The sequence below is a fragment of the Diceros bicornis genome, chromosome 25 (assembly GCF_020826845.1).
Source record: "Diceros bicornis minor isolate mBicDic1 chromosome 25, mDicBic1.mat.cur, whole genome shotgun sequence".
Lineage (NCBI taxonomy): Eukaryota > Metazoa > Chordata > Mammalia > Perissodactyla > Rhinocerotidae > Diceros > Diceros bicornis.
Genome location: NC_080764.1, coordinates 259,111 through 282,616, shown reverse-complemented (window position 1 = coordinate 282,616; position 23,506 = coordinate 259,111). Strand labels below are relative to the sequence as shown.

Genomic DNA, 23,506 nt, shown 5'->3' with positions numbered 1-23,506 from the left:
CCCATCCCCTGCACTCCTGCCTCTGGGGCTGCTGGTACAGATCACACACACACAGCTCCACAGCACCCTCTTTAATGCAGGTCAGTGCAGGACGCTGCGGAAGGTGGCCATGTGGCGCCGCACGCTGTCTGCAATCTGCTCAGCTGACCTGGCCCGGCCGTAGTAGTCTGTGAAGAGACCGTCGGGGCTGAGCAGGTAGATGGCGATGGAGTGGTCCACGATGTAATCCTGGTCTTCGTCCTTGGGGCCAGCGCTGTAGTATACGCGGTAGCTGCGGCTAACCTGGGCGACCTGCTCGGCAGAGCCGGTCAGGCCCAGCAGCCTCGGGTGGAAGTCCTGCACATAGCGGGCCATGGCCTCGACATTGTCCCGCTCAGGGTCCACGGTAACGAAGACAGGCTGCACGGGGGGCAGGCCAGGCTCGGCCTCCAGCTGCCGTACCACCTGCACCAGCTTCTCCAGCTCGTCTGGGCAGATGTCGGGGCAGTGTGTGAAGCCGAAGTACATCAGTACCCACTGGCCCCGGAAGTCGGCTTTGCAGCGAGCGTGGCCCTGGTGGTCCAGCAGGCTGAAGTCGCCCTGGCCCACGGCTGCCTGGCGCAGGGCTTCTGTCCGCTGCTGCTGGCGCCACTGCTCCTTCTTAGCCCTTGCAGCCAGCCAGGCCCCACCCAGCCCAGCACCAAACAAGGCCGTGACCAGCAGCCTAGTTCGAAGTCCAGGGCCCTGGGGCTGGCCCTGCCTGCCTGTCCCTGCAGGGCTCTGCCTTGACGAGAACCGGCACTTGACGTGTAGGGACTCACCTCCCCGGGTGCTAGGCAGGGCCAGGGGCTTGAGCTGAGGGAGCCTGAGCCAAGCCCTGGGTGCCAGGGCCAGCAACAGCATGGGCCTGATGTTCCTGGAAAAGAGGAAAAGTGTCAGAGCCAAAAGGTGCCTCAGCCTGCTGGGTCGTCCACCTCCCTCTGGAGAGACTTGCTGCCAGTCAGAAGGACCAACCCCGCACTCAGGCTTGCAGCTGTCCGTAACTGCCCCACCTCTGACACCTCAAACTCCGGCGTGGGTGTCGTCGAACGCCTATGCCTGTCCCTCCTGTCCTTTAGCCGGAGAGCCTCCCCACGCTGGCCCCTGCTCCGTGCTGCTGCTCTTCCTGCACCTGCACCTCTGTCCAGCCTGGCCGGGGCACTTGCCCGGGCCTCGGCGTCTGCGCTGACCAAAGCATTCTAAATGCACGCCGTGCCTGGACAAGTGAGCACCTGTGGCTGTTTGCAATAAACCGCATTTCTTGAAAGGAGGCAAGTAAGTCTCCCGCTTCAGCCCCCGCAGACAGACTCCGGCCCTTTGGCAGCCTGCCAGCCTTGCCCCTCAGCGATGCCTCGTGTGGTTCTCTGGCCCCCTCCTCCGCGTCCAGCAAAGACCCTGCGCCGCCCACGGCGCGCGTGGCCCGCAGAGAGCGCGATTACCCGCCGACGCCGCTCCATCCCGCACCGAACCTTCTTTCTGGGGCGCCCACCCGGCGGGGAGGCAAGGTATCCACTCGCAAACCACCCCTCCGCCCGCCCACGGTTCTGCCCTCGCCCCGCCACTGCTCCGGGGACTTCCCTGCCCTCCTCACGGGGCCTCCGGAGCTTTGCTGGGTGGCGGTCTTAGGACCTCCTCACCTGGTCAGCTGCTGCTGAGAGGCCCCTCCCGAGGAGGCCAAACGTCTGGCGTCCGCCCACGGTCCGCACGGTTCCTGGATTCTCGGCTGGCTGACCGTGCGCACGGCCCTTAGTCTCTGTACCAACTTCTTTACGAAATGGGCTCCGAGCAGTGTACTAGATGTGCCCGGAAAGCGAAGGCAGCCTGTGGACGCTTCCTGGGTCCACTCCTCCGGGAGCACCCCTCCCTCCGGGAGCACCCCCTCCAGAGCACCCTGCGGGAACACGCCGCCGTCTGCCTAGCGGTACAGTCAGAAAGCTGAACACTGGCACAGGCCACGCGCCGAGCACGGCCCAGGGAACCCTCCGTCCCTTGCACCCGGGGGTCTCACCGGGCTCCCGGCCCGGCGTCGGTGCCTCCAGTTAGAGGACACAGCAGTCTCCGCCCGGGCTTGACCGGTCCGCCGCACGCTCGGCGCCAGCGCGCACGCGTCAACTGCGCCGCGCACGCGTGGAGCCGGCAGGCTCTCGACTGTGCGCGTGCGCAAAATGGGGCGGAGCCGCCAGCGGTCATGCGTCGGTGGGGCGGGGCTCCCTCCCTCGGCCTCGCCCCTTCCCGGCTGGCCACACCTCCTTCTGGGCCATCCACGCTGGCCCCCCCCCTTCCGAACCCCGCAGGTGTCCACCTAAAAACAAAACCGCCAGTTATTCTACTAGCAAAACGAGTTTATTCGGAAATAGCCAAAGAATTGCAATTCCAGGTGGGCATGCTATGGCGGACCATAGGCAAGTCCAGTAAACAAGACAGAAGAATGTTATTTTGTAGGAAAAAAGGAAGTTAGGAGCGTTGTAAATGCAAGTCCCTTGGAGGAAAAGAGAGTTCGGGCTGGGGTAGTGAACACAATGCACGTTTCTTCCTATATTGAGGATTCTTTGTCGGGGTCTGTCCCGGACTCCTCCGGGAGTAACTGACCTCCTGCGCTGTCTGGGGCTCCCCGTTCTGGCCTCCGGACCCCATTTTAAAGGAGGCTTTCCTTTATTAATTTTCCCACAGGCAGCGAGAGGACTCGGCGTCTCGGCTTCATTGCTGCGTGTGGGTGGACGTGGGCCTGGGCGGCGGCAGGACGAGGTCGGCGAAGGGCGAGGAGGCCGCGAAGGGCGCGCGGTCCGAGAGCACCAGCGCCTCCTGCAGAGCGCGGCGCTGCGGGCCGCTGAGCGCGGGCGCGTCCAGGTGCACGCGTAGCCACGGCGTCCCTGCGGGGCAGCCCAAGGGGGTCAGCGGGTGGGGCGGCCAGCGGGCGAGGCGACCAGCGAGCGGGGCGGCCGGACGGGCGGTCAACGGGCGAGGCGACCAGCGGGGGCGAGGAGGGGCCGGGATCGGCGCTCACCGCGGCGCAGTCTCTGGCCCACGCTGACCAGCAGCTCGGCGCCCACCCCCGGCCGGAGTGGCTCCCCTGCGCGGCTGCGCCCGGCCCCGAGTTCGTGCAGCACGCGCGCCAGCGGCAGCGCCTGAACCAGCTCCACAGTGCCTGCGGGGAGAGGGCGCTGGCGGGCGGGGCGCGCCGCGGCTGGGGCTGTAGGCGGGGGTGGGACGGAGGGAGGGGGCGGGACCAGGGCTCAGGGAGGGAAGGGGCCAGGGCTTGAGGAAAAGGGCCAGGGGCTCGCAGGAAAGGGAGTGGTCAGCGTCAGAGACTTCGGGAAGGAAGGGGAACAGGGACTCAGAGAAGGGGAAGGGCCTGGGTTGCGGGCGGATGGACGGGGTTTCCGGGCGCTCACCGTCTGCGGGCGCGTGCAGTTCCTCCTGCTCCCGGGCGCCAGGCAGCAGCTGCCGGCGCTGCGCGGGCGTCCCGGAGCATAGAGCTCGGGCCAGGCCCGGGTCCACACCCTGCGCCGCGAGCATCCGCTCGAAGCGATCCCGGGCTGACCCGTCCTCTAGCGCCTTGGCCACCCGGGCGGCGCCTTCGTCCTGGGCCTCCGCCTGTCCGCTGAGCCAGAGCAGGACGCCCCCTGCCGGCAGGGACGGGGCTTAGGTGTAGCGGGGCGAGGGACTCCTGGCGGGCCTGCTCTGAAGCCCGGGCCCCCACACCTCCACTGGCCCCCTCACCGAGCCTAGTAACCAGGTCCCGCAAGTCCGCCGGCCCCGCGCCATCCATGCAACGCAGCGCCTCCTCCACCTCCAGGGTGTGGCCCACGCTACGGCCCAGGGGGTTGTCCATGGCCGTCAGAGCCGCCGCGACCCGAAGCCCCAGGCTGGCTCCCACGCCAACCTGGGGAGACACGGTTTGGTCTGGACCCCGCCCCGCGACCCGACGGGCCTCTTGCTGCCCAAGCGTCGTCAAACTGTAGGCCCTGGGCTAGCCCCGTGGTGTAGCGGTTAAGTGCCTGCTCTCCACTGCTGGTGGCCCGTGTTCAGACCTGGGGTGCACACCGATGCACCGCTTGTCAGGCCATGCTGTGGCAGCATCCCATGTAAAGTAGAGGGAGATGGGCGCAATGTTAGCCCAGGGCCAGTCTTCCTCAGCAAAAAGAGGAGGATTGGCATGGATGTTAGCTCAGGACTGATCTTCCTCACAAAAAAACAAAAAACAAAACTCCAGCCCCTGCTGCACCCTTGGCTGCCAGTGCTCCAGGAGTGAGGGGGTCTCCTGGGGCGGGGGCAGGGGTACCCTGAGGCAGGCAGGTGCCTGACCTCAGCGGTGGGGGTCAGGAAGACCTTGTACTTGGCCTGGTCGGAGGGTTGTGGAGGGTTTCCCCAGACCTGAGGCCTGGTCAGCCTTGCTCGGATAAGGTCACTGGGTGGAGGGTTGAAGGGAAGGACTGCCAGCAGGGAGGCTGCTGGGTCCTGTCAGAGGCCAGGGTGAGAAAGGACCACTGAGTGGACTGAGAAGCACGTGGGGACCAGGCTGCCTGAGTTATGAGGGGGAGGTTGGGGCCACATGAGGAGACCCACCCCAACAGGCCACAGCCACCCGGGGACCCCCACAGAGGGGCAACGCAGGCTCCAGTGGGCGTAGGTGCTCACCAGCACTTCTGCCAGTTCCCGGGCCTGTGCCTGGCTTGAGAAGACTGCAGCCCCTCCAAACTTCACATCCACCACCAGAGCAGACAGGTTCTCCACCACCTTCTTACTGAGGATGGATGCTGTGGAGGGTGGCAGAGGGGCTGGAGGTAATGGAGAGCCTGGTGCTTCCTGGGAGATGTGGGGGATGCTGACTCTGGGCTCAGTCATGAGGGGTCAGGAACCCTAAGCATTGAGGGTCAAGTTCCCAATGATGTGGGTGACTGGGCCTGGTGGGTTGTGCATCAGTCAGGTCACCCTCTCGAGTTGGTAGTGAGGCATCCTGTGATAAGGGGATACTGACTCTGGGGTGAGGTCAGATCACCTGTGATTGGGGGAGGTCCCATGGTCCCCTGATGAGAGGACCTTGACTCTGTGTGGTTGGGGGTCAGGGGTCTTTAACATGCAGGAGGTGGACCCTGGAGTCTGGAGTCAAGTCACCTGTGATAAGTGGCAGGCTGTCGACAGTGGCTGTCACATCTCTGGCTTCATAAAGGATTCCATCAGCAGGAACCAGCTTCTTGCTCTGACCCACGATACAGCAGCCCACTCGCTCCAGCAGCCTTTGCATCTGACCAAACCCATCTGAATCAGGACTCCCAGTGACCTTCAGTGACCTCTGATCAATGACCCCATGACTGACCCTGATCAGTCATGTGGGTCATGACTGATGACCCACGACTGAATGACTCATCAGCAACCTTGACAAATGTCCAAAACCATGACCAGTGACTTATAAAGGATTCTCATAAGTCCTCCTTAATGACTAGTCTGACCCATCAGGGATATTGACCAATGTCCTAAAGCCCATTAATGATTGATCAGAGGCGTATCAGAGATTTTGACCAAGTCCCTATTAATGACGCCAAAGTTCCATTGATGACCTTAACCAAAGTCCAATGAACATCGATGACCCATGAATAACTTGATCAATATCCTCATTAGTGACTCTGATTAATGACCCATCAGTGATCCTTCAGGGATTCTGGCCAATGTTTCCATCAATAACCCAGATCAATGACCAATCAGTGGTCCACTTGTACCTGCTCTGGGCTCTGGATGACAGTGAATCCAGGAATGGACTCCAGTTTATCCAAGGTGCCCCCAGTGTGCCCCAGACCACGTCCGCTGATCATTGGTACCTGCTGGGCAGGGATGCTGAGTACACTGCACAGTCGCCCTCCCTCCTCCCTTGTTCCATTTCCTCCCACACTCCCTGGTTAGGACTTCAGCTGGAGTTAAGTATTTACTAAGCAGTTGTAGTGAGTGTTCAGCTGGTGGAGAGGGAATAGAAAAGAAATTGTCCTGGTTTGGATGGGGGTTGTCTGTGGGGCACGAGGCTGGTACCTATCCCTGGGACACAAGTCTGGGGGACCGAGTGAGAGGAGTACCCAGCTCTTCCCTTTGGAGTCCTGTCTGGGGTCCTGAAAGGGAAGGGGAAGCTGGATAACTGTTATGGGGGACTGATGGGGAGGGGGACCAAATTTATGTTCTGTGGGGTGAGAAAACTGGGTCCTGCCTTTGGGGGCTCTGTTTGGGCCAGGCTTGAGGTTAGAAGCTGTCTGTGGACTTGAGGTTAAAGAGTCTGGACTGGAGAGGAGGCATCTTCTAACCTTGCAGCCACAGGCAGCCAGGGCAGGTGCCAGGACCAGGCTGACTTTGTCACCCACTCCCCCTGTGGAGTGTTTGTCCACGAGCTGCGGGCGCCAGGCCTCCGGCCACTCCAGCTGCTGTCCGGACTTGGCCAGGGCCCGGGTCAGCGCCGCGGTTTCCTCCAGATCCATGCCTCGCAGTCGGATGGCCATGAGCATGGCCCCTAGGTGTGGGGTACGGCGGTGTAGGCAGCATGAGAGAACGTTCCCCACACGATGGGTTATTCTAGGGTCAATGACAGTGGCGGGGCGCTATGGCGTCCCTGGGGCAGGCAGTCTCTGGGGCTGACCTCTGGGTCGGGGTCAGGGGCGCCCAGCCTTTCCTACGCACCGATTTGCGCGCCCTGCGCGCTCCCGTCCACCACGGCGCGCACGAAGTCCCTGATGTCCGCCTCGCTCAGGCGGCCTCCGTCTCGCTTCAGGCGGATCAGCTCCGGGAGCTGCTTGGGCTCCGGTGGGGGGTCAGGAGGGCCCCGGCTCCCGCCCCCCGAAAGGTCACCAGGCGCGACCGGGGCGGGTGAGGCCGAGGGTCCTGGGGTTACTGGGGCTGCCATCGCTCCGTGCCTGGGGGGTGCAAGACACACCTGGCACCTGCCGCCGCCCTGCGTCGGTGTCTGCGGCAGGGGCACCTGTCCCGACCGCCTGCCCGTCTCTCTCTGGGGTCTGCCCCTCTTCCCGGTCTGTGTTGCCGTGTGCGCGTCTCCACGTCTGGCGCCCCCTTCTCCACCTCACAACTCGACCCCGGCCCGTACCTGTCGTGTGCAGCGGCCCTCGCCCGTCCCGCTTCGGATTCCGGCCTGGTTCCTCCTTGTCGTGCCCGCGGCCAAAGTTTGAACCGCGCGGACAGCGCCCAGGTCCACAGTGGCGGGTGGGCAGGGCCGCGAAGCCAATGGCCGCCGGGGGACGGCGGGCGGCCGCGGCCGCACGGACAGGCAGGATTCTGGGTCAATCGCCGCCTCAGGGAGGCGGGACGACCCTGCGCGCTTCTGTCCCGGACAATCACGAAGGCCCACGGAAGCGCGAGACTTCCGAGATTGGCGGGCCGTCGCCCTGGCCCACCCGGGTCTGGAGGGTCTGTGGGCCAGAGCGTCCCCGCACCCGACACGCCCGCCCCGCCCCGAGTCCCCCGCCCCGCCCTGCGCCCCCGCCCCGCCCCGAGTCCCCAGTCCCGCCCTGCGTCCCAGCCCCGCCCCGAGACCCCCACCCGCAGTCCCCCGCCCCGCCCTGCGCCCCCGCCCCGCCCCGAGTCCCCAGTCCCGCCCTGCGCCCCCGCCCCGCCCCGAGTCCCCCGCCCCGCCCTGCGCCCCCGCCCCGCCCCGAGTCCCTCACCCGCAGTCCCCCGCCCCGCCCTGCGACCCGGCCCCGCCCCGAGTCCCCCACCCGCAGTCCCCCGCCCCGCCCTGCGCCCCCGCCCCGCCCCGAGTCCCCCACCCGCAGTCCCCCGCCCCGCCCTGCGCCCCCGCCCCGCCCCGAGTCCCCCACCCGCAGTCCCCCGCCCCGCCCTGCGACACGGCCCCGCCCCGAGTCCCCAGTCCCGCCCTGCGCCCCAGCCCCACCCCGAGACCCCGCCCGCAGCTCCCCGCCCCGCGCCCCGAGTCCCCTGCCCGCAGCCCCCGGTCCCCCGCCCCGAGTCCCTGCCCCGCCCCGCGCGCCGGCTGCGAGCACAGAGAGGCGGAGACGCTGCTGGCTCGGGGAGCTTTAAGCACACGTTCGTGGGGCCGCGCCCGGCCGGCCAGTCAGTTATCCATGTCCGTCACGAACGGGGCCAGGTAGTCCGAGTGCCGGATCCCGAAGCTCCAGCCGCGAGGCTTCCGGTGCTGCGGACCCAGGAGGCGTCGCTGACCTCGCAGAGCCGGCCGGCCGGCTCCTCAACGGCACTCCCGTTCCCCCGGGACCCTGGTCCCAAACCTTCGGACCTCAGACCCTCATCCCCGCCTCTGACCCTTGACTCCAGACCACCTGGTCTACGTTGTAGGCGGCGGGCCCGGGATTCAGGGTGTCGTCTCGGGGTAGCGAAGTCCGTGCTAGCATCGTGAACTGGGGGGCCCGAGACTTGTAGATCCCAGGGTTCACCACGTGGTAGGCGCAGGGACCCGGGGTCTGCGGGAGCGCAGAAGGGGCGCTGGGCCCGGCTCTCATTCCCCGCTGACCACTGACCCCCACCCCTTGTTTCCTGACCCTCTGCGGTCCGCGCGGCTGACCCCTGCTACGCTGTGCCCGGCAGACCCTCCCCCACCTTGCTGAGGTCCTCGAAGAAGCTGCCCACTGCGCTGCGGCCGTAGATGGAGTAAGTTGGGGCCGAGACTTTACCGATGACGCGCGGGCCCAAGAGCGAGGGCACTGTGTAGGTCCCGGGGCCTGGGGAGGAGCCAACGAGGGGTGGGGTCTGGGGGTGAGTCTTTGCGGACAGGCCCGGGGTCTCCCCGTCGCTGCGAGTACTGGGTGGTCCCAGCGCCTGGAGAGCGGTTCCTGGTCAGGGATGGGAAGGTCCACGGTGCTGGAATGGGCCTTTGTGGTCTCACCTGGGGTCTGCTGCACCGCGTGGATGCCCCAGTTTCGAGGAGCGATGGTGTGCCGAGGCGCGCTGGGGTACGTCGCGTTCCCCGCTCTCTCTGGGAAGTACCTACCTGTGGGGCGGACCGGGGGTGTGGGCTGGAACAGGGTTGGGGGCCTGGGATTCGGGGGAATCCGAGCCATGATTTGTCAAAGCTCGGTGGGGCTTGGAGTTCTTTTGAGAACTGGATATGGGGGTACCGAATTTAGAGTGTTAGGGTACCCGAGAGGGGCTCGGGGCTCAGGTGGGGGGTTCCCGAGTGGGCTTTCCTGGAGACGGCTAGGCGTTGGGGAGGCCGGGGTCCCAGGAGTCCTGACCCGGTCCGGGAGTGAGGAACGGCGCTGCGTGGCGCGGGCGGCCATAGATGGAGTAGGCGGGGGTGCCGTCCCGGCCGCGTACAGTCATGCTAGCGGGCACCAGGTGGCCCGGCCCCGGGCCGCACGAAGTCTGCTGCGTGGGGAGGCGCGCGCCGAAGCTGAAGGCGGGGGCGCGGGGCCGCGAAGGGTCGTGCAGGATGTATCCTGTGGGAGCGTCCCAGCATTACCACGCGGCCTGGCCGCTCCTCGCCCTGGGCACAGCCCACTGTCCCCCCAGAACGAAATTCCCTCCCTTCCAGCCTCCAGCCCGGGATACAGCACCCTCCACCCGGCAGAGACCTCGCTAGCCTGTCCCTCCGCCCCCCGCACAGTCCTGCCCCTGCCGCTGGTACCGGTGTTCGGTGGCAGCTTGTATTTGGGCCCCGGGCCTCTGTAGAGCGCTGCGATGGGGCCACGGGGCCGGTGTGGCCGCCAAGGGCCCACCCAGACGTCCGAGCCCATGGCGCGGTGGGGTGCGCTTACGGCCTGTGGATAGCACCTGTGGACAGAAGGTGGCGGACCCGGCCCCTCCACCCCGAACTCACGGGAGACGCTCTTCCCCGCTCCCCTCTAGCTCAGCCCGACTCTGGGGGCGGGGCCCATCCCGTATCCCGGGCGCCAGGAAAACAAACAGTGGCTATTTGTGCTCTGTGGGGGGTGTGGAGCAGGGACGGAGCTTCAGGGCCATTTCCCGTCTCCTACCCCAAAATGAGTTCTATAGGGGTGTGTGTGCGAGCGCCCAGTTCGGACTCAGCACTGCGGGAAGGGAATTCTCCGGGGTTGGGGCGGGGGGCAGGATGTTTTAGGGGCATCGGGGGAGGATGCTCCGGCGATAGGGCGGCGTGGGGACCCGGTGCCCGGAGGGGGGCCCCGAAGTTGAGCCACTAACCAGTTCCTGTGGCTCCCGGCCGGGAAGGCAAGGTGGAGTGCCTGGGTTCCCGGCCCCGCCCGGCCCAACTCCCAAACCCCATTGTGTCCGGGTCCCGCCTCCTGGCAACTGGACTGACCGCCCCCGACACCAAGCTGACTCCGCCCCTCGCCCGTAGGGCTTCTCCTTGGAGTCCATGGCACCGGCAGGTGTCTTGTAGGCTAGGCCACGGACCAGACCCTGGCCTCACCCTTCCCTAGGCTTCAATACACCCATTCCAGAAATATATCTGCAGAAAAAAAAACAAGTATGAGAATAAAGAAATTGAGTAATACAAACAGCATGCTCAATTTGATTGTTACGTCTCTAAGCCTTACAGACCAGGCTTTACATTTCCATTCAGCCATCCTTAGTCCTCAGGGTTGCAAGATGGATGTTCCAGCTCCAGCCTACGCTTCATGTTCCTATTTGGGACCTTTCCAGGAAGAACCTACCTAATAACTTTCATTTATCTCTTTGGCTAGAACTGTGTCACACGGCCTCTGCTTAAAGCTTGGACTAAAGAGAACTTTGCGTGGGTTTAAGCCCATTGAATATTTGCAAAGAATAATCATGTATTGGGCCGAAAAACCCCATACATGTTGAATAAAGAGATATGATAGGACACATGATTTGATCACAGTCTTGAACAATTCTAAGCAGATGATAAAATATTTTTATAAAGAAACCCAAACTTAATGGGGCCAGCCCGGTGGCATAGCGGTTAAGTGCATGCGCTCTGCTGCGGCGGCCCGGGGTTCACAGGTTTGGATCCTGGGTGTGCACGGATGTGCTGCTTGTCAAGCCATGCTGTGGCAGCGTCCCATATGAAGTAGAGGAAGATGGGCATGGATGTTAGCTCAGGGCCAATCTTCCTCGGGAAAAAAAGAGGACGATTGGTGATGGATGTTAGCTCACGGCTGATCTTCCTCACAACAAACAAACAAACAAACAAACTGAAATACTTGGAAATTAATGTATTCTCTTTAAAAAAAAAACGCTAGATCAAAGAGAAACTCAAATGTGAAGTTACAAATTATATATAAAACACTGCAAAGGTAGATCCCTTCATACCCAACTCTATAGGACATAGCTAAAGCTGTGTTCAGAGGAAAACATATAGCCTTAAATGACTTCATTGTTAATGAAGAAAAATTTTAAATAAAGAAAGTTAGTATTTATCTTAGAAATACTTAGTAATACAAACAGAAAAAAGAACAATAAGGGCCGGCCCCGTAGCTTAGCGGTTAAGTGCTCATGCTCCACTGCTGGCGGCCCGGGTTCAGATCCCGGGCGTGCACCAACACACTGCTTCTCTGGCCATGCTGAGGCTGCGTCCCACATACAGCAACTAGAAGGATGTGCAACTATGACGTACAACTATCTACTGGGGCTTTGGGGGGAAAAAAAGGAGGAGGATTGGCAATAGATGTTAGCTCAGAGCTGGTCTTCCTCAGCAAAAAGAGGAGGATTAGCATGGATGTTAGCTCAGGGCTGATCTTCCTCACAAAAAAAAAAAAAAGAACAATAAAATAAATTAAAAGAATAAAACAGGAACCAACACAAACGAAACTGTAGAAAGGATAAATAAATACAATAGCTATTTTTATTTTATTTTTTGTGAGGAAGATCAGCCCTGAGCTAACATCCATGCCAATCCATCTCTTTTTGCTGAGGAAGACTGGCCCTGAGCTAACATCCGTGACAAGCAGTGCATCGGTGCATGCCTGGGATCTGAACCCGGGCTGCCAGCAGCAGAGCACACGCACTTAACTGCTATGCCATGGGCCGGCCCCTACAATAGCTATATTTAAAAAGAAGACAAATGCTTCAACGAGTTTGATCAAGGGGGAAAAGTAAAAGTATACAAAATTAAAAATGATAAAATGAGATACTAATATAAAAGAGAGTAAAATAATGTAAGAGATTTCATTATGTGACTCTGTGATAACAAACTTGAAAACCTAGAGGAAATGGGTGATTTCTCAGCCAAACATAAATTAGAAAATGGACCTATGAAGTAGAATAATTTAATAGAAAATTTTGTATATGTAACACTTAGGAATTACATTTGGCAATGAGTGATGATGCCCTCAAAAGAGACAAACAAAACACCAACCCAATGATTAAATGCCTAAGAGTGTTTTCCCTGACTTAAGCAAAAGAAGTCCAAAAGTAAATAGTCAGGCTGACATCCAGCGCCATGAAGCCTTAGAGACCAGGCTTTACATTTCCATTCAGCCATCCTTAGTCCTCATGGTTGCAAGATGGATGTTCCAGCTCCAGCCTATGCTTTGTGTTCCCATTGGGACCTTTCCAGGAAGAACCTACCTAATAACTTCCATTTATCTCTTCGGCTGGAACTGTGTCACACGGCCTCTGCTTAAAGCTGGGAAATATTTTTTAGCTTGGAATATTGCTTATCCAATAAAATTGGGGCATTGTTAGCCAGGGAAGGGGATTAAAAATTTACTATTAAAGATGTCACTAGGTCCAAAGAGTTTTATATGCGATTTCTAGCTACTCTTTAAAGGACAGATAATTTCACACCATAAATAAAGATGGAAAAACCCCTAATTCATTTTATGAAGTCAATATAACTTTAATACCAAAACATGATAAGAATCATATAAAATAGAAAACTATAGACTATTATCATTTAGGAATACAGATTTTTTTTTAATAATTTTATTTATTTATGTATTTATTTTTTTCCCCCAAGCCCCAGTAGATAGTTGTATGTCATAGCTGCACATCCTTCTAGTTGCTGTATGTGGGACACGGCCTCAGCATGGCCGGAGAAGCGGTGCGTCGGTGCGCGCCCAGGATCCGAACCCGGGCCGCCAGCAGCGGAGCGCGTGCACCTAACCGCTAAGCCACCAGGCCGGCCCAGGAATACAGATTTTAAGTGAAATATTAGCAAATCAAATCCAGTAGTTGGACACTGTAAACAAGAATTTATTCCAGGAATATAAGAATCACTCAATAGCAGGAAATCTTTCCATGTAATTTGTTATATCCAAAAATTAAAGAATAACCATATGATTGTATCACTAGATGTTGAAAAAGCATTCGATAAAATTAAGCAGTGATTACTAATAAAAATTCTAAGGAAATGAGGGAAAGAGTAAAATATTGTAAGGAAGTCTTTAGCAGCAAGTAACTTAAAACCTATGTCAAACAATAATGAAATTTCTTATCTTACCACAAAAGTCAAGAGGAAGTCCACCTCCAGGGCTGGTTAATACACCAACTTAACATTGTCATCAAGGACCTAGTAGGATCTTTCCATCTTTCGCTGTTCCCTGGGTGCTGGTTTCTTCAGGCTCTGGATGGGCAGGATGGCTGTAACAATTCCCAGTGTCATGTCCAGGCAAAACAAGTTGTACAGGAAGAAAAGGGAAGGACAGCTCTCCTGTTTGTCTTTTTTACAAGAATGGAAACATTTACCGTAAGCAGTAAAGACTTTCCCTATGTCCTTTCAGTCAGAATTGGGTCCCATTCCTTTTCATAAATTGTTGGCCACAGGGCTGGATTTTACTATTCATGTGTGCCCAATCCTTCCCTCAGGGGTGTGAATGGGAACTGTAAACCCGCACAAAGGAGGATGGGTACCTGAAAAAAAGTGGGGAAGGAGGAAGGTGACTGGTTAGTTGGGCAGCCAGTAGTGTCAGCTACAGGGACTTAATAAGATTAGATTATTTCTCTGCAAACCAAAGTAAACATCATTCTAATAGGTGAAACTCTAAAGCTATATCAAATTCAGGAACTAGATGAGATGTGCCTTATTACCATTATGATTTAACATTGTCTTGAAGGTACTAGCAAATGCAATAAGAAAAGAAAAAATAATTAACTAGTATAAATATTGAAAAGAGAAAAACTACCCCTTTTGCTGATATGATTGTATGTCTAAAAACTTAAGATATGGTAGTCAATATACTATTGTAATTAACAAGGGCATTTGGTAAGGTTGCTAGATACAAGATAATTTACAAAAGTAAATAGCTTTTATATATATTAACTACCACTTATATATATTACTTATTTTGGGAATGGAAAGAAAATCCACTCACAAAATCACTTTAATGCTTAAATAAAGTATTTAAGAATATATTTAATAAGAAATGTACAGGATGTATATAAATCAAAGTCTGAACAAAATGGAAGACTTGATAAAATGTTAATCCTCCCCAAATGAATATAAAAATTTAATTCCAGTTAGATTATCAATTTAAAAGTTTCTATGGAAAAATGTGTTCCGTAGTCAAGGAAATTCTAGAGCAGGAAAATAATAAAGGAGGACTTGACAGATATTAAGACATATGTGGTGGTTAATTTTATGTGTCCACTTGGCTAGGCCATGGTGCCCAGTTGTTTGGTCAAACACCAGTGTAGATGTTGCTATGAAGGTGTTTTTTAGATGAGGGTAATATTTAAATCAGTAGACTTTGAGTCAAGCAGTTCACCCTCCATAAGGTGAATGGCCCTCTTCCAATCAGTTTGAAATCTTTAAGAGAAAAGACTGAGGTCCTTGGAAAAGGAGGGAATTCTGCCTCTAGACTGTTGCAGAAATTCTGCCTGAGTGTCCACGCTTCAGACTGAAGAGTGCAACCTTCTCGTCTTGCCAGAATTTCCAGCCTACTGGTCTGCCCTACATATTTCAAATTTGCCAACTCCCACAATCATGTAAGCCAATTCTTTAAATCTTTTCCTCTCTATATATGCGTCTTATTGGTTCTGTTTTTCTAGAGAACCTTGACTAATACAACACATAAAGCCATTTAAATTAGAACTGCTTGATTTTGGTAGAGCAGATATTCCACTGAGGTCCAGAGTATATGTGAATTAATATATGACAAAGAGAGGGTGACAATTCTGTTTAGTGGAGGATGGGTGGTACCACTGGTTGTCCATTGATTTATTCACAAAATAAATTGTGAATATATGAATTAATTAATTAAATAAATTAAAATAATATGAATTAATAATTTAATGATTTGTTAACTTGAAAAGCCTCAAAATGAGTTTATTCAGGACTAGCCAAAAGAACTGCAATTTGGGATGTGCATGCTACAGCAGATCATAAGCAAATCCAGCAAACAAAGATTGGGAACTGCCTCTATAGAGAAAAGGGAGGGCAGGGAGGGGCTGTTCTAAAGGAAAGCCCGCTGGGGAAAAGTAACAGTTCAGGGCAGCAACAGCTTCTCATTGGCTGAGCTGTGGTGTTTCTCATTGGCTGGGCTGTTGCCAGGCTGGGAGAGAAATCTTCCTTCACTAGTAGTTTTACTTCCCCTGGAAGATGCAAGTCTGTCTCTTCCTAGTTGGTATAATTGATGATGTGTGATGGGGTTGAGAGCTCCCCCTGCAGGCCTTCCCTATCCAATTTAGTTAAAGTCCCTTTTATTAATTTCCACAATCTAAACTACAATAGAGAATAGTCATGGCTGAAACCTGAACTGGTGGCCTGGAAAATGAAGTGCAAGAAATCTCTCAAAGCACAGAGAAAAAAAATAGAGCTAGAATCACGAGGTAAAAAAAGAGAAACAACTTAGAGGAGAGGCACAGATGTAACTGACTGAACACAGGTGTTCCAGAAGGAGAAAAGGGAAAGGAGGATGCAGAGGTCATACTTAAATCAATACTAGAAGAGAACTCTTCTCAGCTGAGACAAATTAGAGTCTATTCAGCAAAGGGCTCGCTGAATTCCAAGGTGGCCTGATAAGAAAAGATATTTATTCAATTCTAAGATATAGATATCTTACAAGCTTCTAGGAAGAAAACCCAAGTTACCAACAAAAGGAAAAATCAGGCTGGCATCAGACCTGTCATCTTCAACACTGGCAGCTGGAGGACGGTAGAATAGCAAGGACAACCACCAGTAGGAGAAGATGCAGCCCAGGAACCCTTTACTAGTCCAAATAGCCTCTGCCCCAGAACAAAAGAATGGTGTTGGTATGTGCAAGAATTCAGATAGTAGAGCATCCAGGTACCCAATATGAGGAAAATACTAAGAAAAGATTGAAAACAAACAGCAAATACACTAGAACCAGACCCCAAGATGGGGGAAAAGAGGAAAGCTTTTGAGCAATGATTCTCGCCCCCCCCCCCAGGTTCTTTTAAGGATTAAATGATTTCAGCAAAACCTGGATGCTGAGGGAGAGGTAACATCATTCCAAACTTCTCATGGGGGTAGGGAGAAAGGAATTGGAGAGCGTGAGTGAAAGAATTCTAGAGGTGCTGCCTTGTTGAAGGGATCTTGTTGGGAGAAAATGTTAGACATCTTGTTTATAACCAGCGGTAGAATCATAAGTATCTGACTTAAGAATGCAGGTAGTGGAATAGAAAAGGATAGGAAAGTTTCCAAATTAAAAAGCAAGAAAACAGAAAGAATAGCAAAAACAAACAGAAAATCCCCAATTGCCCCCCAGTGGAAGAGAGGGAAAGAGGAAAAACATGTAAAATTAGAAACAAAGTAAATCTTAAAGAATAATGAACCCTTACACTAAATGTGGGTGGGCTGCAGTGCTGACAGGGACTGGGAGTGGGGAGGGAGAATAAGCCATAAAAAGGGAAAAGAAGAAAAAAGACTAATCACAAATCTCATAGATGGTTGCATTTATGCATTTGTATAACATGTATCTGTGGGAATACGTATTTTTCAACTTATTTGAAATATATGTAAAGAAAACATTTTTATCCTTGTGTGCTATGCTTTTCAATTGATATATTTGACAGATTGCATGTTAATCATATGAACTCTGGAAAAGGGATGACTGCCCTAATTTCTCATGTTCAGTGATTTATCTGTAAGATTTTGAAATATAAAAGCATTTATTTTTTGCTTTTTGTTTATTTTCTGCTTTTACCTATTTTTCCTTTCTTTTAGCTTAAAAAAATTCTTTTTTCTGATTCTTGGTGTATCAGACACGGTCACGCCCATTTTAGGTCTCCTTGCCCTGATCCGCCTCCAGGGCCGCTTGTCAGCCGCCTCCGTGGTGACCGACCAGCTACAGCTTGTTGTCACCTCAGTGCGGCTTGCAAGGGCAGGGAATGCATGATCCATGGGGAAGACCTCTGACTGGATGAATTCTTCTCTCCTCCTCCCCCAGACGGACTGTATTGAGAAATGATGAGTTCATGTGGCCTTTGGGAGGCCAATCCCATGAGAAGGAACACCGCCGAGCAGGGGCTCTCCCTCTCCCTCACCCCTGCTCTCTGGTATTCCACTCGCTAATAAAGCAATGCACATGAGTCTTCACCTCAGCTTTGCTTTCTTAGGAACCCAGGCTTAGTTAACTTATTTTTCAGTCTTCTTCTTTTTTTTTAAAGGTCTGGTAGCTTTTATTTATTATTATTATTATTATTATTATTATTATTATTATTATTATTAGTGAGGAAGATCAGCCCTGAGCTAACATCCATGCTAATCCTCCTCTTTTTGCTGAGGAAGTCAAGCTCTGAGCTAACATCTGTTGCCAATCCTCCTCCTTTTTTTCCTCAAAGCCCCAGTAGATAGTTGTATGTCATAGTTGCACATCCTTCTAGTTGCTGTATGTGGGACGCAGCCTCAGCATGGCCGGAGAAGCGGTGCGTTGGTGCGCTCCCGGGATCCGAACCCCGGCCGCCAGTAGCGGAGCGCTAACCGCTAAGCCACGGGGCCGGCCCTCAGTCTTCTTTATTTAATTATAACGGCATATAAAGCTATTGGGATGGTTTTTCCCTAAATATGGTTTTAGTTATATCTAGTGGTTGTTGATACATAACATTTTTATTGCTATTAATTTAAAAATTGCGGGCTGGCCCTGTGGCTTGGTGGTTAAGTGCGCGCGCTGCGATGCTGGTGGCCCAGGTTCAGATCCCGGGTGCGCATCGAGGCACCACTTCTCCGTTCATCCTGAGGCTGAGTCCCACATACAGCAACTAGAAGGATGTGCAGCTACGACATACAACTATCCACTGGGGCTTTGGGGGGAAAAAAATAAAATAAATAAAATCTATAAAAATTGCTTTGCTATTAGAAATAAAGCTGCTGTGGACATCGTGTGCAGGTGTTTGTGTAAATGTGAGCTTCCATTTCTCTGGGATACATGCCCAGGAGCACTACTGCTTGGTTGTATGGTAAGAATATGTTTGTTTTTTAAACTGCCAAACTTTTCCAGTGTGGTTACCAATTTACATTTTCACTGTGTGATTTGCTTCTTAAAATCAATGTTATGCGGCTGAGATTCATCCACACTGTTAATGTAGCTGCAGTTAACTCATTTGCACTGTTTATAGCAGACAATACCAGCTAGTGAGATGAGGCATAGTGGGGTATCACAAATGAATTACAGATGTGCCTTGAGCTATTAATGGATATGTTTTACATGGAGATAAATTATAATCCAGTTTTTAAATAGCTACTTAGGGTCCAGCCCTGGTGGCCTACGGGTTAAGTACAGTGCACTCCACTTCGGCGGCCTGGGTTTGGTTCCTGGGTCTGGACCTACAACTCTTGTCTGTCAGTGGCCATGCTGTGGCGGCAGCTCACATACAAAAATGTATGTGAAGAAGATTGGCAACAGATGTTAGCTTAGGGTGAATCTTCCTCAGCAAAAATAAATAAATAAATAGCTACTTAAAAATTTACACTGTTTGGATTATATTTGAACACTATTTCTATGGCCCCCTCTGTAAACTTATTTTGGAAGATGTTATGCATAGCACCTACCTCCAGAGGGCCCTCTGTACATGCTGCACCATCTTGCCCCTCCCCTTCCCTTCCCACTGATTGCTCAGTTTAATTATTAGTCAGGATTTGTTTATCATTGGTGACTTTTTTTGTAATATTTGGCAAGGAAGAGATTTAGTTTTTCTTTCCACTTACTTTGTTCTTAGTTTTCACAAATTAAAAAAATTTTTTTCCCCCAAAGCCCCAGTAGATAGTTGTATGTCATAACTGCACATCCTTCTAGTTGCTGTATGTGGGACACGGCCTCAGCATGGCCAGAGAAGCGGTGCGTCGGTGCGTGCCCGGGATCCGAACCCGGGCCGCCAGCAGCAGAGCACGCGCACTTAACTGCTATGCCACGGGGCCGGCCCAGTTTTCACAAATTTTAAAACAAATATATATGGTGCGTATGACTTGTACCTTCAACATTATCATCTTTCATTGGAGACATCCTCTTCTCCCACTCTGGTATTAAATGCTTCTGAATAAAACATAATTGATTTTGTTTCCTCAACTGTTACTTGTTTATTTACTTATTTGTTAAATATTCGTTGTTGATGTTAATGATTAGCCTAGTGATTCTTAATGCCATTTCCAAATTGTTGAGACAAGGGTCTAGACGTTCCTTCCCTCTTTAGGTGGCTTAGCTGGGAATGGACCCATCTGGACTGTAAGGCTCTGGCTTATGTTGGTGTCCTGTTTCCAGAACCCTTGTATGCACACCTTAGTTTTCAGTATGCACACTCCTGAGGGCTGATCCTGGGCCTGGAAATTCTTTGATTCATTTCTCCTTACTCGGAGAAACTAGATATGCCTAGTCCCTCTTTGGAGAACCTACAAATGTACAATGTGATGAGTGCTCCTGGTCATCCTCACTGTTGGGACCTTACATGATGCCTTTGGAACATCTACGACCGGCCTATGCTGCAGAATAATGACACTTTGGGGGTTGAGTGATAATATTTATCATTTTAACCATTTGTAAGGATATGATTCAGTGGCATTAAATACATTCACAATGCCGTGTACCCATCACCGCTATCTATACCCCAAACTTTTCCATCCTCCCCAACATAAACTCTGTACCCATCAAACAGTAACTCCTCCTTCTCCTCTCCTTCTGGTCCTGGTAACTTCTAAGCTATTTCCTGTCTCTATGAATTTTTTTTTTTGAAGATTGGCCCTGAGCTAACATCTGCTGCCAATATTCCTCCTTTTTTTACCCCTTTTTCTCCCCAAAGTCTCAGTAGATAGTTATATGTCATAGTTGTACAGCCTTCTAATTGCTCTATGTGGGATGCCGCTTCAGCGTGGCTTGATGAGTGGCGTGTAGGTCTGCACCAAGGATCCGAACCAGTGAACCCGGGGCTGCCGAAGCAGAGTGCTTGGCTGCTATGCCACTGGGCCGGCCCCCTGTCTCTATGAATTTGACTACTCTAGATACCTCATATAAATGATATCATAGAATATTTGTCCTTTTGTGTTTGGCTTATTGCACTTAACATAATGTGTTCAAGGTTAATCCATGTTGTAGCACGTGTCAGAATTTCCTTCCTTTTTGTAGCAGATCCCATGTATGTCTAGACCACAATTTGTTTATCCATCTGTTGGTGGACATTTGGGCTGTTTCTTCTTTTTGGCTATTGTGAATAGTGCTGCTATGAACATCTGTGTACATATACTTGTTTGAGTACCTGTTTTTAGTTCTTTTAGGTCTATACCTAAAATGGCTGAGTCATGTGGTAATTTCAAGTTTAACTTTTTGAAAACCTGCCAAATTGTTTTCCACAGTGGTTGCACCATTTTACATTCCCCCCAGGAATATGTGAGAGTTCTAGTTTCTCCACATGCTCACCAACACTTTTATTTTCTATCTTTTAAATTTATAGTCATCCTAGTGGATATGAAGTAGTACCTCATTGTGGTTTTGATTTGCATTTCCTTAATGATGTTGAGCATTTTCCATGTGCTTGCTGTTCAATTATGTATCTTCTTTGGAGAAATGCCTATTCAAATATTGCCCATTTGAAAAAATGAGTTGTTTGTCTTTTTGTTGTTGAGTTGTAGGAGTTCTTTATTCATACTAGATACTAGACCTTTATCAGAGATATGATTTGAAAATATTTTCTTTTTTTTTTAAAGATTTTATTTATTTATTTTTCCCCCAACGCCCCAGTAGATAGTTGTCTGTCATAGCTGCACATCCTTCCAGTTGCTGTACGTGGGACGCGGCCTCAGCATGGCCGGAGAAGTGGTACGTCGGTGCGATCCCGGGATCCGAACCCGGGCCGCCAGCAGCGGAGCGCACGCACTTAACCGCCAAGCCACGGGGCCGGCCCGAAAATATTTTCTTACATTCTAAAAGTTGTCACTTTTTTTTTTTTAAAGATTTTATTTATTTATTTTTTCCCCCCAAAGCCCCAGTAGATAGTTGTATGTCATAGCTGCACATCCTTCCAGTTGCTGTGTGTGGGATCCGGCCCCAGCATGGCCGGAGAAGCGGTGTGCGCCCGGGATCCGAACCCAGGCTGCCAGCAGCGGAGCGCGTGCACTTAACCGCTAAGCCACGGGGCCGGCCCTCACTTTCTTGATAATGTACTTTGATGCACGAAAGTTTTACATTTTGTTGAAATCTAATTCATCTATTTTTTCTTTTGTTGCTCATTTTTATTGGTGTCATATTGAAGAATCCATTGCCAAATCCAAGGTCATGATGATTTATTCCTATGTTTTCTTCTAAGAGTTTTTTGGTTTTGGCTCTTATACTTAGGTCGTTGATCCATTTTGAGTTAATTTTTGTATATAGCATGATGTAGGGGTCCAACTTCATTCTTTTGCATGTGGATATCCAGCTATCCCAGCACTATTGATGAGACTATTCTTTCTCCATTGAATAGTCTTGGCACCCTTGTCAAAAATCAATTGACCATAGATGTATGGGTTTATTTCTGGACTTTCACTTCTATTCTATTGGTTTATATGTCTAGCCTTATGCCAGTACCACACTGTTTGGAATACTATAGCTTTGTAGTAAGTTTTGAAATTGGGAAGTGTGGGTCCTCTGAATTTGTTCTTTTTCAAGATTGTTTTGGCTAGTCAGGGCCTTTTGCAATTCCATATGAATTTGAGGATTAGCTTTGCCATTTCTGCAAAAATGGCCATTGGAATTTTGGTAGAGATTGCATTAAGTCTGTAGGTCACCGGAGGCAGTACTGTCATCTTAACAATATCAAGTCTTCCAATCCGTGAACATGGGTGTCTTTCCATTTATTTAAGTTTCTTTAATTTCTTTCACCAGTGTTTGTAGTTTTCAGCATACAAGTCTTTCACCTCCTGGGTTATATTTATTCCCAAGTATTTAATTGTTTTAAATAGTATTGTAAATGGAATTGCTTTCTTAATTTCCTTTTCAGATTGTTTGTTGCTGGTGTATAGAAACCCAACTGATTTTTGTGCGTGGATCTTGTATTATGCAATTTTGCTGAATTTCTGTATTAGCTCTAGTTGCTTTCTTGTTGATTCTATGTATAATTTTCTATGTATAAGGTCATGTCAGGGGCCGGCCCCGTGGCGTAGGGGTTAAGTGCGTGTGCTCTGCTGCTGGCGGCCCCGGTTCGGATCCCGGGCGTGCACCAGTGCACCGCTTGTCAGGCCATGCTGTGGCGGCATCCCATATAAAAGGTGGAGGAAGATGGGCACAGATGTTAACCCAGGGCAAGTCTTCCTCAGCAAAAAGAGGAGGATTGGCGTGGATGTTAGCTCAGGGCTGATCTTCTTCACACACACACACACACACAAAAGATCATGTCATCTGTGAATAGAGATAGTTTTACCTCTTCTTTTTGGATTTGGATGCCTTTTTATTTATCTTTCTTCGCTAAGAGCTCTGGCTAGAACTTCCAGTACGATGTTGAACAGCAGCAGTGAAAGCAGGCATTCTGTCCTTGTTCCTGATTTTAGGGAGAGGGAACATTTTCAGTCTTCACCACTGAGTATGATGTTAGCTATGGGTTTTTCTTAAGTGCCCTTTATCACATCAAGGTAGTCCCCTCCCCATCTTTTTTTAGTGAAGAAGATCAGCCCTGAGCTAACATCCACGCCAATCCTCCTCTTTTTGCTGAGGAAGACTGACCCTGGGCTAACATCTGTGCCCATCTTCCTCCACTTTATGTGGGACACCACCACAGCATGGCCTGACAAGCGGTGCATTGGTGCACGCCCAGGATCCGAACCGGGGCTGCCAGCAGCGGAGTGTGCACACTTAACCCCTACACCACGGGGCCGGCCCCTGAGGTAGTTCCCTTTGATTCCTTGTTTTCTGAGTTTTTTTTTTTTTTTTTTTTTAACCATAAAGGGGTACTGGCTTTTGTCAGATGCTTTGTGTGTCAATTGAGATGATAAAGTGCTTTTTTCCTCTTTGTTCTATTATTGTACTCTAGTACATTAATGTATTGTAATCAATGTATTACACTGGTTGATTTTCTTATGTTGAACCACTCTGGCATTCCTGGGATAAACTCCATTTGGTCATGGTGTATAACCCCTTTAATACACTGCTGAACTCGGTTTGCTAGTATTTTGTTGAGGATTTTTACATCTATATTCATAAGGGATATTGGTCTGTAATTTTCT

General features: G+C 51.7%; 3 protein-coding genes across 7 annotated transcripts; all 3 read right to left on the bottom strand.

Annotated features, from left to right (window-relative positions):
- Positions 1-56: 56 nt before the first annotated feature.
- LOC131421442 (protein SCO2 homolog, mitochondrial) lies at positions 57-2,100 on the bottom strand. The gene is made up of 2 exons (XM_058568026.1): positions 1,656-2,100; positions 57-895 (listed from the first exon to the last, which is right to left on the bottom strand). The coding sequence occupies exon 2, from the start codon at positions 880-882 to the stop codon at positions 82-84; it is 801 nt and encodes a 266-aa protein (XP_058424009.1). The 5' UTR covers positions 883-895; positions 1,656-2,100; the 3' UTR covers positions 57-81.
- A 242-nt stretch (positions 2,101-2,342) lies between these two features.
- On the bottom strand, positions 2,343-7,427 carry TYMP (thymidine phosphorylase). 4 transcript variants are annotated; one of them, XM_058568018.1, is made up of 10 exons: positions 7,097-7,426; positions 6,676-6,908; positions 6,306-6,508; positions 5,736-5,834; positions 5,134-5,263; positions 4,657-4,775; positions 3,739-3,901; positions 3,411-3,641; positions 3,023-3,208; positions 2,343-2,888 (listed from the first exon to the last, which is right to left on the bottom strand). In XM_058568018.1, exons 2-10 carry the CDS (start codon positions 6,896-6,898, stop codon positions 2,716-2,718), a joined length of 1,527 nt encoding a protein of 508 aa, XP_058424001.1. In that variant the 5' UTR covers positions 6,899-6,908; positions 7,097-7,426; the 3' UTR covers positions 2,343-2,715. The 4 variants fall into 4 exon arrangements, with proteins under 4 accessions (XP_058424001.1, XP_058424002.1, XP_058424004.1 ...); XM_058568019.1 differs by having other exon boundaries at positions 3,023-3,163; positions 7,097-7,425; XM_058568021.1 differs by lacking the exon at positions 6,676-6,908 and having other exon boundaries at positions 7,097-7,427.
- A 601-nt stretch (positions 7,428-8,028) lies between these two features.
- On the bottom strand, positions 8,029-10,138 carry CIMAP1B (ciliary microtubule associated protein 1B). 2 transcript variants are annotated; one of them, XM_058568806.1, is made up of 6 exons: positions 9,608-10,138; positions 9,216-9,419; positions 8,867-8,971; positions 8,581-8,702; positions 8,280-8,444; positions 8,029-8,161 (listed from the first exon to the last, which is right to left on the bottom strand). In XM_058568806.1, the coding sequence occupies exons 1-6, from the start codon at positions 9,714-9,716 to the stop codon at positions 8,081-8,083; spliced, it is 786 nt and encodes a 261-aa protein (XP_058424789.1). In that variant the 5' UTR covers positions 9,717-10,138; the 3' UTR covers positions 8,029-8,080. The 2 variants fall into 2 exon arrangements, with proteins under 2 accessions (XP_058424789.1, XP_058424788.1); XM_058568805.1 differs by having other exon boundaries at positions 8,304-8,444.
- Between the last annotated feature and the right edge of the window lie 13,368 nt (positions 10,139-23,506).

What these genes read in the sequence shown, in the direction of transcription:
- LOC131421442 (XM_058568026.1), bottom strand. Translation starts at nt 882, where the DNA reads ATGCTGTTGCTGGCCCTGGCACCCAGGGCTTGGCTCAGGCTCCCTCAG.
- TYMP (XM_058568018.1), bottom strand. Translation starts at nt 6,898, where the DNA reads ATGGCAGCCCCAGTAACCCCAGGACCCTCGGCCTCACCCGCCCCGGTC. An exon ending in GGGAACTGGCAGAAGTGCTG is followed by an intron (nt 3,902 to 4,656) that starts GTGAGCACCTAC and finishes GTGTCTCCCCAG; the next exon opens with GTTGGCGTGGGAGCCAGCCT. An exon ending in GGACCTGGTTACTAGGCTCG is followed by an intron (nt 3,642 to 3,738) that starts GTGAGGGGGCCA and finishes CCCTGCCGGCAG; the next exon opens with GGGGCGTCCTGCTCTGGCTC.
- CIMAP1B (XM_058568806.1), bottom strand. Translation starts at nt 9,716, where the DNA reads ATGGGCTCGGACGTCTGGGTGGGCCCTTGGCGGCCACACCGGCCCCGT. An exon ending in CGCGGTGCAGCAGACCCCAG is followed by an intron (nt 8,703 to 8,866) that starts GTGAGACCACAA and finishes GCTCCTCCCCAG; the next exon opens with GCCCCGGGACCTACACAGTG. An exon ending in TCTTCGAGGACCTCAGCAAG is followed by an intron (nt 8,445 to 8,580) that starts GTGGGGGAGGGT and finishes GCGCTCCCGCAG; the next exon opens with ACCCCGGGTCCCTGCGCCTA.